Source organism: Zophobas morio, unplaced genomic scaffold, assembly GCF_036711695.1.
Source record: "Zophobas morio isolate AGI-343-1 ecotype UQ-CSIRO unplaced genomic scaffold, CSIRO_AGI_Zmor_V1 ptg000012l, whole genome shotgun sequence".
Classification (NCBI taxonomy): domain Eukaryota; kingdom Metazoa; phylum Arthropoda; class Insecta; order Coleoptera; family Tenebrionidae; genus Zophobas; species Zophobas morio.
Window position 1 is genome coordinate 7,904,686 of NW_026972117.1, and position 13,028 is coordinate 7,917,713.

The 13,028-nt window shown below is 37.9% G+C and overlaps 2 protein-coding genes and 1 long non-coding RNA gene across 7 annotated transcripts in view; 2 read left to right on the forward strand and 1 right to left on the reverse strand.

The window, feature by feature from the left end:
* The window catches only part of LOC135127730 (uncharacterized), a 126,060-nt gene extending 121,769 nt beyond the window's left edge, over positions 1 to 4,291 (forward strand). The window contains exons 2-3 of the long non-coding RNA XR_010280273.1: positions 3,964 to 4,155; positions 4,202 to 4,291. This is a non-coding gene — a long non-coding RNA (uncharacterized LOC135127730). The remainder of the gene's footprint in view (positions 1 to 3,963; positions 4,156 to 4,201) is intronic.
* Positions 1 to 13,028, reverse strand: part of LOC135127725 (uncharacterized) — a 453,958-nt gene that overhangs the window by 111,375 nt on the left and 329,555 nt on the right. For all 5 annotated transcript variants that reach the window (XR_010280270.1, XR_010280271.1, XR_010280272.1 and 2 more), the window contains exon 3: positions 11,774 to 11,928. Coding sequence is in view for 1 of the 5 variants with exons in the window: in XM_064054298.1 (XP_063910368.1) it covers positions 11,774 to 11,928 (155 nt within the window). In the remaining 4 variants the exon portion in view is untranslated. The remainder of the gene's footprint in view (positions 1 to 11,773; positions 11,929 to 13,028) is intronic.
* LOC135127910 (uncharacterized) lies at positions 2,984 to 3,532 on the forward strand. The gene is made up of 3 exons (XM_064054598.1): positions 2,984 to 3,064; positions 3,125 to 3,313; positions 3,386 to 3,532. Exons 1-3 carry the CDS (start codon positions 3,053 to 3,055, stop codon positions 3,506 to 3,508), a joined length of 324 nt encoding a protein of 107 aa, XP_063910668.1. The 5' UTR covers positions 2,984 to 3,052; the 3' UTR covers positions 3,509 to 3,532.

Consider the following 13,028-nt stretch of genomic DNA (forward strand, 5'->3'; position numbering starts at 1 on the left):
TCAATAAAACTTGTCCACGTTGAACCAATCACTAAATAAAATCGCTGCAGCAACAACTCTGCTGCCTTTATTTTGTATAAATTTATTTTCGCCCGGGATTGTCTCCATAAACCCGATATTTCACTTCTAAGACCTCGTAACGGTCAGTCCGCGACACTTTCAGCAACCCTTCCGCATCTAAACCATTTTCCCGGTTGTAAAATCTCAAAAATGCGACCATCCCGTATTCCCCCTGCATCTCCTCGACATCATTACTACCTCTTCCCCCTTCAGGTGTTTTATTACCGGCAACGGCGTCGTAGCGTGCTTCTTATTCCTAAAGAGATGAATAATTCACGAACAATGATTCCGAAACCGTCTAATAATATCTCGAGCGCTTACGTCTTCTATTACCCAGATTGAGTTTCTCGATGGCCACTGTTAATAATTCAGAGATGGGATTCGGAGGCATAATCTTCCGGCAGATGTAGTTGCGATGGTTGACGCTAAGACAAGAATATCGGATGTTGCTGTTTTTTTTTTGTTACTTTTCGCGTCTAGTCTAAGAACAAATGGAACAAAGGATAAAATCGAACAAGTCTTCTGACAGAAATATGAAATAGACAATATTCCACAAAAATATATAAGAGTAGACCATTCCGCATCAAATCGATCAACGAACTGCCCCGTCTTCACGAAACCGACTATACATAACGCGTAAAATTTTCCAGGATTTGTTCCGCCGTCTCGCTTGTCACGTGGTTCACTTCTCGATGTTTTATCGTCGGCAACGGCGTCGCGGCGCTCCTCTTCCTCCTAAAGAGATGAATAATTCACGAACAATGATTCCGAACCCGTCTAATAATCTCGAGCGTTTACGTCGCCGACTACCCAGATTGAGTTTCTCGATGGCCACTGTTAATAATTCAGAAGCGGGATTCCGCGGCATCTGCCGGCAGATGACGTCGGATCCTCCACAGCGTTATATCCTGTTGTACCCGGACGTTTCCGGCGAACCGGAACCAGCGACCGGAACCCATCGATACACTGTGATGTATTTACTGCACACAGGATGCAAAGGGTGTATGTGCGAATGAAGGCACTCGGGTGCAATGGACAGGGTTGTCGCGTGTGCATCGATTTATCATGCTGCATCGGCTGGAATATTACTGAAATTGTTGCTACGGGGTGGCGATATTGCGATTTTGCGCGATATTGTTCGCTGCAGGTTTATGGTTACGGTGTAAAAGTTGCCGTAAAGTATACTGGATCATTAAAATGGACGTAAATGTGAGTGGAAACTCGTTGTAATTCAACCGGCGAAATTGGAATGTGGAGTGCATGGATTTCGTTGTGGGGTTTGTTGGTTAAGTTGGGGAAAAAGAGTTATCACCGGTGGTGGAGCGGCGTTCGTTATTTGTTTATTGAGATTCTCAGATGATTGGAGCACTTGGCGGAGAACAAACACTCGGAAGTTCATTTACATGGTAAATTTAGAGCTAGGGGGTTAAACGGTTCGCTGCAAATTTTGGGGATCGATCCAGACACGATAAAGACGGTTTGTGTCTCCTGTGGGAAACGATCGACCATGATTTTGATGCTAACTGATGAGCTAGATTTGACGGAAAAAGATCATCTTTTGGTTGTCGATTTAGTTGTAGGAAAAAGAATCACAATGGTAAACGACGGAGGTGGCCAAAATGGTGACAAAGACGATGACGACGACACAGGCAATAAAGACAGTTGTCCAGATGGTATAGACGAACATGAATATAGTGGTCTTTGGTCGTTGTCTTGGCAGGTTGACTTTTTTCCTATTCAAACCTTAAACCTATTTTTAACACTTGATTACCTGTTTAAATTTGGTTCTCAAATTTCAATTTTTCGAAATTGTTGCACGAATACACTCCAACAGCTAACACCAACTAAAACTCGTAAATTTATAAATATTTCAGCTTTATTATTTTTTTATCTTTTACAACACAGCAATACTTGCAAAAACAACACCCATTACTCTAAACACCGACAAATCATCATCAGCGCAATATTTTACTTTAATGTAAAAAAAAACACACGTTATGTATACCCTGAATTACCCAATTTCGAAATAAAGCCGAGGCAAAATTTTTCCAATATCGCTCAATATATTCCCATTGAAGATAACCCAGTTCCAACAAATTTACGCGCAAAATGTATTTCGCCATCAATTTATGAAGCTCGCATGATTTAAACGGCCGTTAAAATGTGATAAATAAATAAACCAGGACCTAACTTCCGTCATTTTAGTAACATTTTTAACATGCAGGTGAGAAGATACCATGGGTTAAAAAATAACAAATAAAAATTAATTGGTTCTATTTTTAGGGAAGTTCGGTGTTAGTTCTTGTACTAATTTACGCATCGCGCGTTTACCTGCAACAAAACACCCTTCAGGAAATCTGCGCAGCAGCCCAAGAACTCTCGAGAGATGCTTCAGAAGCCAATGCGTTTTTGGGGAACAATACCCGGAGTGTGGGACGCGTTGTTACGAATGTGACGTCGTATTTCAGCAGTAACGCCGAGGTGTAATGAAGGAATCGGATTATAGAGTCGTATAGGTGTTTTAATTCTTCGATTTTCAGAGAGCGGTGCGGGGGCTGAGTAATTTAATCATACGACTTATGTTTCCGTTTAATGGACTTTCGCGAAGCGAGAGAGAAATAAGGAGTGGAAAAACTGATGAAGTTGTGCGAACTAAATATCCATTTTTAATGCGCCGCAAGCGTGAAATAGGCGCTTAAATCGCTTCGAAATCTTTACTGTATCGATAGGTATCTAATAAAAATTACGGCTTATTATATCGACTTTCAATCCCGATATTAAACGAAATTAATAGATCTGTGACACTCGTATTTCATAAAAATATTCGTGCCGTCGTTTTTTAAACAATTTGTTTCAAAAGTGTAACTAATTTGTGTACGTAGTCATAAATAGCCAATAACCGACACTTACACAAAAATAATTACCAGCACATAGATAAGAAATACCCACTTCGACAAAGTGTTATTCAACCTTAATTCGCACTTGCCTCAAAATGCTGAAACTGGTTAGTTGTACTTAAAACGATTTCATAACTTCCAAAAACATTTTTTTAAATTTTTTCTAGGGTTCGGCTCTATTATTTCTCTATCTGGTGCACTCTTCCCTGCTACAGAGTACTCCTCGGGCCACAACACGCGCTCCATCTACTTTGAGAAAACAGATCTCTGAGGTGGTTTCCTATTTGGGAAAACCTATCACAGCAGCAGGGAAAGTGATTAGAAATATGGGACGGTCTTTACGAAACAGTACCGAGGTGTGTTAAATTTTCAGAAAATTAATAGTTGGTTTTTAATTAGAATAGCGCACTTAATTGTATACGTTTTAGTGGGTAACTGAGCGCGTGGTTCGTGGCATCGTAAGACTCATATTTCCATTTGGTAGAAAGAAGAGAGAAATATCGGCCGGAACACACCCACTTTTACGCAATCGGCGTCATCTGTACACATAAAACAATCACTTAGACCATGAACGGTTGGATCACCACAAAACAATTGATTTTAATTTTGACTATATTTAGTAAAATAAAAATAAATGATAAATAACCGTTTTTCATTTATGTCCTTGCAATGTATCAGAACAAAAATTCTGATTCTAGGTAATTTTTTCCCGTAGTTGATTAATACAGTAACAAAGTAGCCAGATCGTACGCAACCAAAAAATTCTAATCAAACACATTCATAACGACGACGACGATAAAAATACCCTTTTCATGTGTTTTCTTCCCATTTATCTGTAATAAAGCTGTCACTTATAATTAACCCATCAATTATGTGGCTTACAGCTACAGCTAATAAAACTCTTCAAGTTTGTTTGTTCTTTAGTCGGTTGAAACGCTCGAAGACGATGTCCAAATTCGTAACTACGCTGTAATAAATACTCAAAAGTCTGTACATTTTTTTTCAGGAAATATTCCTCGTTTTGTTAGTTTGCCTTTCCACCTTTACGATGGCCCAAAGCGCACTGCAGCCAGCCCTTGGTGCCTTGCGAAACTTTATACAAGCAATAGCTGCTACGTTTACAAGCGGATCGGAAGGAATTCAGAGCATAAATAATTTCTTAGCAGCTGTATTCCGATTTATGCAGAATCTCTTCGGAGTAAGTGCGCGAGTTTCTAATTCCGAATTCATAATTTTGGTTTCAGAGCATGCAACAAGCTTTCAGGTTTTTATTTTTCCCACTTTCGCTGATTAACAAAAGGGAGGTTAATTTCGACGATTATTGATAATCACGAGGAACACAGAAATTGCTACTATAAAACATTATTATAGTATAAAAAATAAATCCTTGATAATTGTAAAGTGGTGTGAATGTTGAAATAAAATCCCAGATGTTCCTGAAAGTTTTTAGTGATAAGATTTCCAATAAATATTGTTTATCTCTTACATCACGTACGTACAAAAAGCGACCCCGCATCAGGATTTCGGTTAGTTTGTTCGAAATCGCCAACCAGAATGTCAAAATTCGTTAAGTAGAAAATTTGTGCAAGTGTTACTTAAAAATGATTTTATTTTTCGTAGATAATAGCACACGTGTTGTTACTGATATGTCTGTCTCAGATAATTATAGCCCAAAATCCCTTTCGACCGGCAGCTAATTCCCTACAAAATTACGTACAAGCAGTATCAGCAGCATTGGCAGGCGGATCAGAGACTGTTCAAGCCATCGTAAATATAATTGTCCGCACAATTAACGTTTTGGAAACTGTCTACACCGTAAGCGCAGGAAACAAGACTGTTCACGATAAAAAATTCCAATTTTTCAGGTCGTCAGACGCTTTATAAGACTTTTGTTTTTCCCGATTTCTATTCTTACGAGAGGGTCATAAACAGCACAAAATCCCTTAAAACATAAAACTGTAATTGTGTACATTTCCACTCCATGTTATAAATGTTGTGTAAAATAAAACACCATTAAAACTCAGATTTATCACTGCAGTTTTTCTGGTTGAGTGCATCCCCGGTTTGTTACAAAGTTTTCATTCTCTGTAGCGTTTTAATTAATAGGTAAACATGCATATTTGTGATTTGTGACATTGTCAATATTTATGCGTGAAAGATAAATTCCATATCACAGTGCTTAAATAAAGTGCTCGTGCCCACTATATTTGAACCGTTAAGCTGCAAACTTCAACATAAATGATGTTTTTTCAGCTAGTTTTTTTGTTAATTTGGTTGTCTCGTTCTAGTACGGGCCAACAAATTAATATTAGTAGAGGAATTGAGTCAGCGGTGAGTGCCATCCGTGACTTCGTTCAGGCATTTTTTCAGGTGTTGCTATCGTGGTCTCAAAGTGCTCAAAGTATACAAAATACGATATCAACTGTGATACAGATCGCAGTAAATTTCTTTACGGTATGTAAAAGCGAGGAAATAACGTGTTAATGAGAATGCAAATATTTTAGAATTTGCAGCAGGTTGTTAATTCATATTTTGAGCCTACAAATGGGGGTGGTACCTCAAAAAGAGAAGTCCGATTAGAGAAATATTAAAGTCAAATTTACGAAGAGGAAAATGATCTGCCAGTGAAAATAGCAACAAATAAAGAATGATTTAAGTTCAGAAGTGTTTGAATAATTCTATCGTAAAATTTATGGATACCGGTACAATCTTATTCTAAATGACGTTTTATTGCCACCTGTAATGATAAACATACGTCGCGTAATTGTTTCCATACTTTTTTACGACTGGTTGCTGAACATTATTGTAGTCTTTACTATAATTATCCGTGTGGGTTTTTTCATTTAAATTTATCTTTTTAAAGATCACTATGTCTACTACTATTAAAGTAAGTGAATTAAAACCACAAAACAACGATAATTTCAGAGCAACATGCTAATTTTGTAGGTGATACTGTGTTTGATTCTTTTAAGCACAATTGTTGCAAGTCAGACAAATCAAACAAATATAACTCAACTAGCAGACACTGCAGCAAAAGTTTTCATTAGATTTTACTTGAGTTTTTTAATTACTTGGCTGGAAGGTGCCATAAGTATGGGAAATGTAATGACGAGTACGCTAAAAATTCTAGAGAGATATTTATCGGTATAAATTTCTGATATAAACAATCTATCTTCCGTCAAAATGTAATTTTTTTTATTCTTAGAGCCTTCAGACTGTTATAAATGGATACCAAAACCCTTCTGATGTAGTTGTAATTGGATAATGAAAAAATAGTTGCTGGTAGCCGTGAAAAATCACGTGACGTGTTGTTCTTGACAACTTCTTCAATAACTAGATTATTTTAAAACCTCTATAAATACATGTAATAAAATACTGTATACAACAGTTAATGAGCTTTTATTATTAAAATAATTCCTAAGATCTTAACTAGGGCCAAGCTTTAGTAATTTAATTTATACTGAGAACACCATATTATCAGTCGAATACAAACAGAACAAAATAAAAATATTTTGAAAAGTTGAACACCGTGGAACTATAAATTGCAAACGAAATGGACACTGTAATCGGGTGATCATAACGTCAAACCTTCTAAATAAATCTTTGGATTTTAAGGGGCAGATAACATTATTTACAAGGCGCATATCTACTTTAAAACGATATTACGAATGAACGTATTGTCCCATAAAACAGGATCGTATCTCATACAGTATAAAGGTTTAGATACCCCACGTTAGTTGATATTTTTAGGTTGGCAAAGCAACATGTCAAAAATCGTTAATATCCTCAACTTCAACAACACTTGTAGTATTAAATTCTCGTTTTTCAGACTCTTCTTTTCGTGGTCTTATGTTTGTCAAAATGTACTATGAGCCAGACCACAGCTAACACAAATTCTGGAATCCAGCCAGCAGTTTCGGCCATACAAAATTTTGTGCAGGCGTTTTTGACAGTGTTAGACGGTTGGTCCAACAGTGCTCAAAGCATATCAAACACCTTCGCAACTGTTATACAAATAGCAGAAAATTTTATTTCCGTAGGTCAGAATGCAACTGCAACGTACGTTTAACGTTTGTATATTTTCCAGAATTTGCAACAAGTTATCGATGGTTTTTTGTTTCCGACGGGTGGAGGCTCGGTCGGAAAGAGAGAAATTCGTGGATGGCCGAACTTCGTAAAGGTGTGAAAACACCTCCTCGTGAAAATCAAATAATGAAATATCAATAAATATTCAGAACAAAAATGTACTAGTTTTACTTTGCTTAAGAAAACTGTCACAAATATAATAAAATACGTGCCTGTTTAGTGCTGAGAAATGTCAAATAAAGTGGTCAAGAAAATTTATAACTCAGGTTAATTTAGACTTGAAATCCTGAGTCTGTGTGAAATTTAAATCCCACACGACAATAAATTAAATTTGCAATAAATAAGCACAATATCCTGACTGTATTGAAACAAGATAAGTACAAAACACCGAATTTAGTGTCCAAAATTGAAACAAATTGTTTTGTGCATAAATATCGACCCATTTATTAAAATAGACAGACGTATAATTGGTTACAATATTTATTGTAGTTTGTTAACTTATTATTTCTAGACAGTAATAATTTTTGATTATCTACTTTCAAACAGAAAAACACGTTATAGATTAACCTCAACTAATGAGCATTGCTTGCTTATCACAAATTTATGAAGTATTTTATACAAATATCGCTAAATAAATGTGTTGTTCGGGTATTGGTGAGGTCATTTGTGAAACAGACACGCAAACAAAATGTTTAAACTGGTAAAATAACTATTTCGTAAAATGTTTAATACTAAATTTGATTATAGGTAATATTATCTCTTCTGTTCTTTGTAAATACCAATGCTCAGACTACTACTAGCACTCAGCCCACTGTCAATCCTATCCAAAATTTTTTAGCGCAATGGCAACAGTTCATACAGTACTTCACGCAAAATAGTCAGCAAATCGCAAACACATTTTCGACTATATTTCAAACATTCTTTAGTTATTTACAGGTGTGTATAAAATAATTTCAGGAGTAGTCCTTTTTGGCTTTCACTGAAAACACTCCTAATATTTACAGCAATTTTTTCAGCAATTTTTCGGCAACATTCAAAGGTTCTTTTTCCCATTTTTGCCTCCTTTCCCTACGACAGGAAATACAGCTAAACGAGAAATCCGTCTCGAAAATTTGCTAAGAGAAAATATTGAGAACAATGGACTTGGTAACAACTAGGTTTTTCACATACAATCGGTGTGCTGCACAAACATAGTAGAATTTGTTCTATTGTTTTTGTGTGTGTGTTAACATAAAATAAATGCTGTCGACTGCTACTAAACCGCCTGTATGAATTTGTTTTTCCATTATTTTTCAGGTTCTTAACTATTTAGGCGCAATATCGATGCGACAGACACTACGTTTAATGGTAAATTGAATATTGTACAAAAATAGAGTTAAAAGTGTTTCGATGTGCATAATACACTAATTTTCCGTAGTACTACGATTAATCTATTTTTAACAATACAGCTTTGTACGTGCAATCAGTTTCCAGCTACGTAAACACTTCAGAAGTGGAAGCTTTTGTTATCAGACGCAACACCACCACCTGTTATGAGATTTCCTGCAAACAAAATATGTGCAAAAACCCTTCGGCTGTTTTGTAGGAAATCAAATACAAGGATTAACTCAATTTATCAGTGGGAGCTTTTGTGACGATGCAGTTTTCGCTTTCGCTCCGACAGGACAACAACAGAGATAAAATGTCAGTGCTGTTAACTTCCCGGTTTCATTTTTATATGCACCGTAATGAGTTTACAGCTTAACAGCCGTAAAAAGCTTTAGACTTAATCGAGCTCGCATCCACTATATTTCACAAAGGAGCGCAATAACTTAAGCTGATGTCACAGCGAGTTAAGTTGTTGATTTGAGCGAAAAGAATTTATCGTACACGTAAATGGCGCAGCTGGATGGATGAAATAGCGAATATCATAAATAATAGTTGTACTTGTGTTAAACGTGTTTACCCCAAAAATTGTCTCAATTAATTTTCACGCATTTTCAAACGGTCATGAAAGCTACGGCCGTCCCGAATTTTTCGCGCTTTTAAATTCGGAACAAAAGCGCAAAATTCCAGCCAGAGTCGCACATTGTTTTACGACATATACAATAATCATCCACTTATAAAAAATAACAATAAAACACTAACAACATATCGCCGCCATGAACCGCGACCCTATCTCTATAAACTTCCCGGTAAAAATTGCACCATAATCCTGGATTAAATTTGGCCGTCGTCCCGCATGACGTCGAGTTTGTATAATTTTTTCGCATGTTGACGACATGATAAAAATTTCCGCCAGTTTTTCATAAGCGTTGCCCGTTGTTAATTTATATCTCGTTCATAACATGGAAACGCGAAAAAAAATTGCCCACACCAGGACACAGATCAGCGCCCAATTTCACCTCCCCCTGAAAAATCGTCCGGCAGAATCGAAGTCCGTTTTTCATTTGCAAAAAATCTTCATGCTTGTGTGCATGTAAATGTTCGCAGTGGGGCCGAGGGAGTTCGCAGTCGTTCACTTGATATAAAGCAGGGATTCCGAACAGTTTTTCGCAGGGAGGGACAACACACGATTGCTGTGACTGTAATCGTTAAAACTATAGATACTAAATGTCTACGAAGCACAAAACGTGTCACAGTGTAAGAAAAAAGCAACCCATGAGGGGATCGAACTTGAGACTGTCTCGTTAGTAGCTAGAGTGCAGTTCAATTTTGATTTTCTAGCTAGATTCTCTAATGCAATAAATCAAAAATTCCTCATAGTGGAACCAAAAATGGCGCAGTCGGTGGGATCCGAAATAAATAAAAGGTTTGAAGCGCTATAAATTGGTAGTGGAGGCGTCATTTCTTGCTCTTCTGGACTCTGGATACAAGATACACGCCCTTCACACTCCCACCCTGCGTCAGATAACCAAAACGCAAACGAAACCCCGATAAAGCAATCACGGTTTTCACTTTCCCCGATCCGATAACAAACGGCGTTCGGTGGGATGTCGAGGGTCCTTCGAAAAATCCCGTCACGATCTCGGTTGCCATGTTTGGGACCGCTGGTTCGGCCCTAATACGCGGAGCCAAAGGTTATTGTAGAATATCGGCGTCCAATAAATCCGCCCCTGGCAAGCCATAACACTTAAGTTGTTCGGAGGCCGTGTGTTACTCAAAGGAGTCGAACTTGTGACAGGCGTTTGATTTCTTGCCGGAACCGCAACACAAGTCGGACATGTTAGTTTATGGTATTTTTCGCGCCATTTATCGGCATCCAGACACCGGCGATATGTTACCGGTTTCCTGGAGATGCTCGGGGACCGCGGGGGCGGCGCTGGGGCGAATTTAAAAGGCTGCGCCGTCCTATCATTGTGGCGATATCTCGAAATGATTTATGTTGGCGTGGTGTTGCTGTAATAAATCGCGCTGGATTTTCCATCGGGTCGCTGCGGTGTTGAACGCTTTCCAGGGGGAAAACGAAATCGGTGATTTATTCGGTCCACCGTGGATATGGACGGATCAGATGGATCTAATTCGCTGTGCTTTGAGCAGCGATGGACGGATTTTATGTTTGCTTGGAGTTCGACGTGTTACGGATTCTGGACAGTTATGGGTTATGGCAAGAAGTTTATGTGCGGACACTTTTCGCAGAGTAGAGGCGATTTCGGCGCGGGGTGACACAGTTTAAGATGTTGGCGGTAATCGATCACGAAAAGTGATGAAAATATTAAGCGTAAGGTCGTTCATTTCTTGATGGCTGTTTTATTGGAACGACTTTCAAGCAAAAGAAAAAAGACACTGAATGTTGTTTTAACGTTATTAAATGACTACCACACATGTTGCATGGAATTTTTGTTTGCTATTTTTGAAATTTCCGGGTATATTCATCGTAATACGAGCTGGTGCATGGACGAAGCTCATAGCTCTAAAACTAGAATGTAAAATTGTAATGAAACCCTATCAACTTTACACCGGTTTACAACTTTATGGAACAAAATGCATGTCAGCGATAACAAGTGAACCAATTAGAAGTTATACATCAAACTAGAAACCAAACAGTACGAACGACTGAAGCAAAACATGTTAGTTCAGTTTATAACGAAAACGGTACAACTATGTAAATTATTATAGAATATTTCTATTCTACCAGACTGAATTTTCTTTGTAAATAAATAATAACAGCTCAAATTTTGCTTCCTTTTCGAACGTTCTTATGTGTCCAATGCAATGTTCTTGAATTTTATTTTTGCAGACGCTTTTAGATATAAGTTTCACGACGCGCTATAACGTTTACTATTTTGTGACAAGAATATATTTTGACAACCCCGCGATAATATTCTTGCAGTTATTGCGGTCTCAGGTAGACGTTGCTTCCCTTATCTTTTTGCTTTTGTATTTAGTCTCGTGCATCTACCACAACGTTTTAGAATTTAAGGTAGAAACCACAAAACCGACATCAAAATCCATGTGTCAATCCCTTCCAAAAAATTGATGACGTCATCTTGAACTACTGCTAAGTAATCTCCTTGAAATAAAAAATCGTGCCCGCTGGACGCGGTATTTCTAGAGTTTCCTTACACATAAATACGGCATTAGCGATTTCACCTGGAAAACTCCCAACTCAAACACCGCCATCTCGACGTCTTCCTCCCTTGTACTCAAAATTTGTTCTGTTTGTCTTCCGTCGCCCCGAACTCACTCGACTTTAGCCTCGATCGCCGAAATTTATTTCTCTAGCCTTTTATTATCAAGAGAACACTTACCCAGAGTTGTGAGTTTCACGATTTGCACGACGTCACAATTTTCACCCACTTCCAGATATGTTATTTCGCATTTGTAGGTCGCCTCGTCGTCTACTTTGACTGGGGAAATTGTTAACAAGGTCTCATTTTTTGCCTCGTTATACGTCACATTCATCCTGGAAAGAAGAGAAAATTACAATTAGCTTAACGAACGCCGGCTTGGAGTGAATATGGACGTGAGGACGCACAAATGGAGATTTTACACAAAAAGTTTACGCAGAAACTAGGCGGCTAACGTAAAATAAATATTATTTCCTAGTTGGGAATAAGTTTCGGGAATTCTCGCTTGCGGCGAGGATAAGTATGTGAATACACTGTGAGGTAAAAAAGAGATGAAACACCCACGCCGGGTACAAAAGGATGGAATTCAATCAATGGTGACTGCATTTGGTCCTTTCAATGTGGCCGACTCATTCGATTATTGCGATATAGCCACGATTTTTGTGCGCTTTCCTGTCGACCTGAATTAAAACCGAACGATATTCCATTAAAAGAACTGTTATTGTTTTTGACCAAAAAAAATATAGCGGAACATCTTTTAGATAAATTTTCCGCTGAACTGATAATTACTACCCACGTCAACAAGTATTCTATTACACAAATTAAAGGAAAGTTACTGACCTGACCTGACCTGATCTTTGACTCAAAATCTGTACCTGCTTTATTATTTTATCAAGCCTTGATTGTTACAGATTTCGGAAACGTAGAGTTATTCCATCAAACCGAAATTTTGAAAGTGCTCAGGATGCGGTGCACGCTTAGTCCGGTTAAAAAATTTGACACCACTGATAATTTAGTGCCACAAACAGCCAACTTTAATCAAAACCGTCTTGGCCACGCTATATTTCGCCCTAGTTTCCTCGAACTGCTAAAATTCGCTCTCGTTATTCGTCCTCCGCTTCTGCTCCATCCAACTTGGACGTTTTTATTCAATTATATAAAAATATCCCCCTGCGAAGTAAATCCAACAACTTTTAATCCCTTAAGCGTCCCGAATTTCGCTCTAAAGCTGTGTGTAAAATTATTCGTCTAGTTTCTCAGGAGATATTTAAATCCTCTCCTGGATCATCGTGGCAGACAATAATTGCGTGAAACCAGAATAATCTCTTCGCGACGAAAAAACGAGATGAATTTATACAACACATTATCAGGTGTTGCTGTTCCTCAGCTATTAAAGTCGCGCTGTAATGATAAACTCCTTAATGGAGAATCCCAC

Bases quoted from the DNA above. Each gene is read 5' to 3' on its own strand.
- LOC135127910 (XM_064054598.1), top strand. The intron at 3,314-3,385 runs GTGTGTTAAATT...TATACGTTTTAG, and splicing joins CTTTACGAAACAGTACCGAG to TGGGTAACTGAGCGCGTGGT.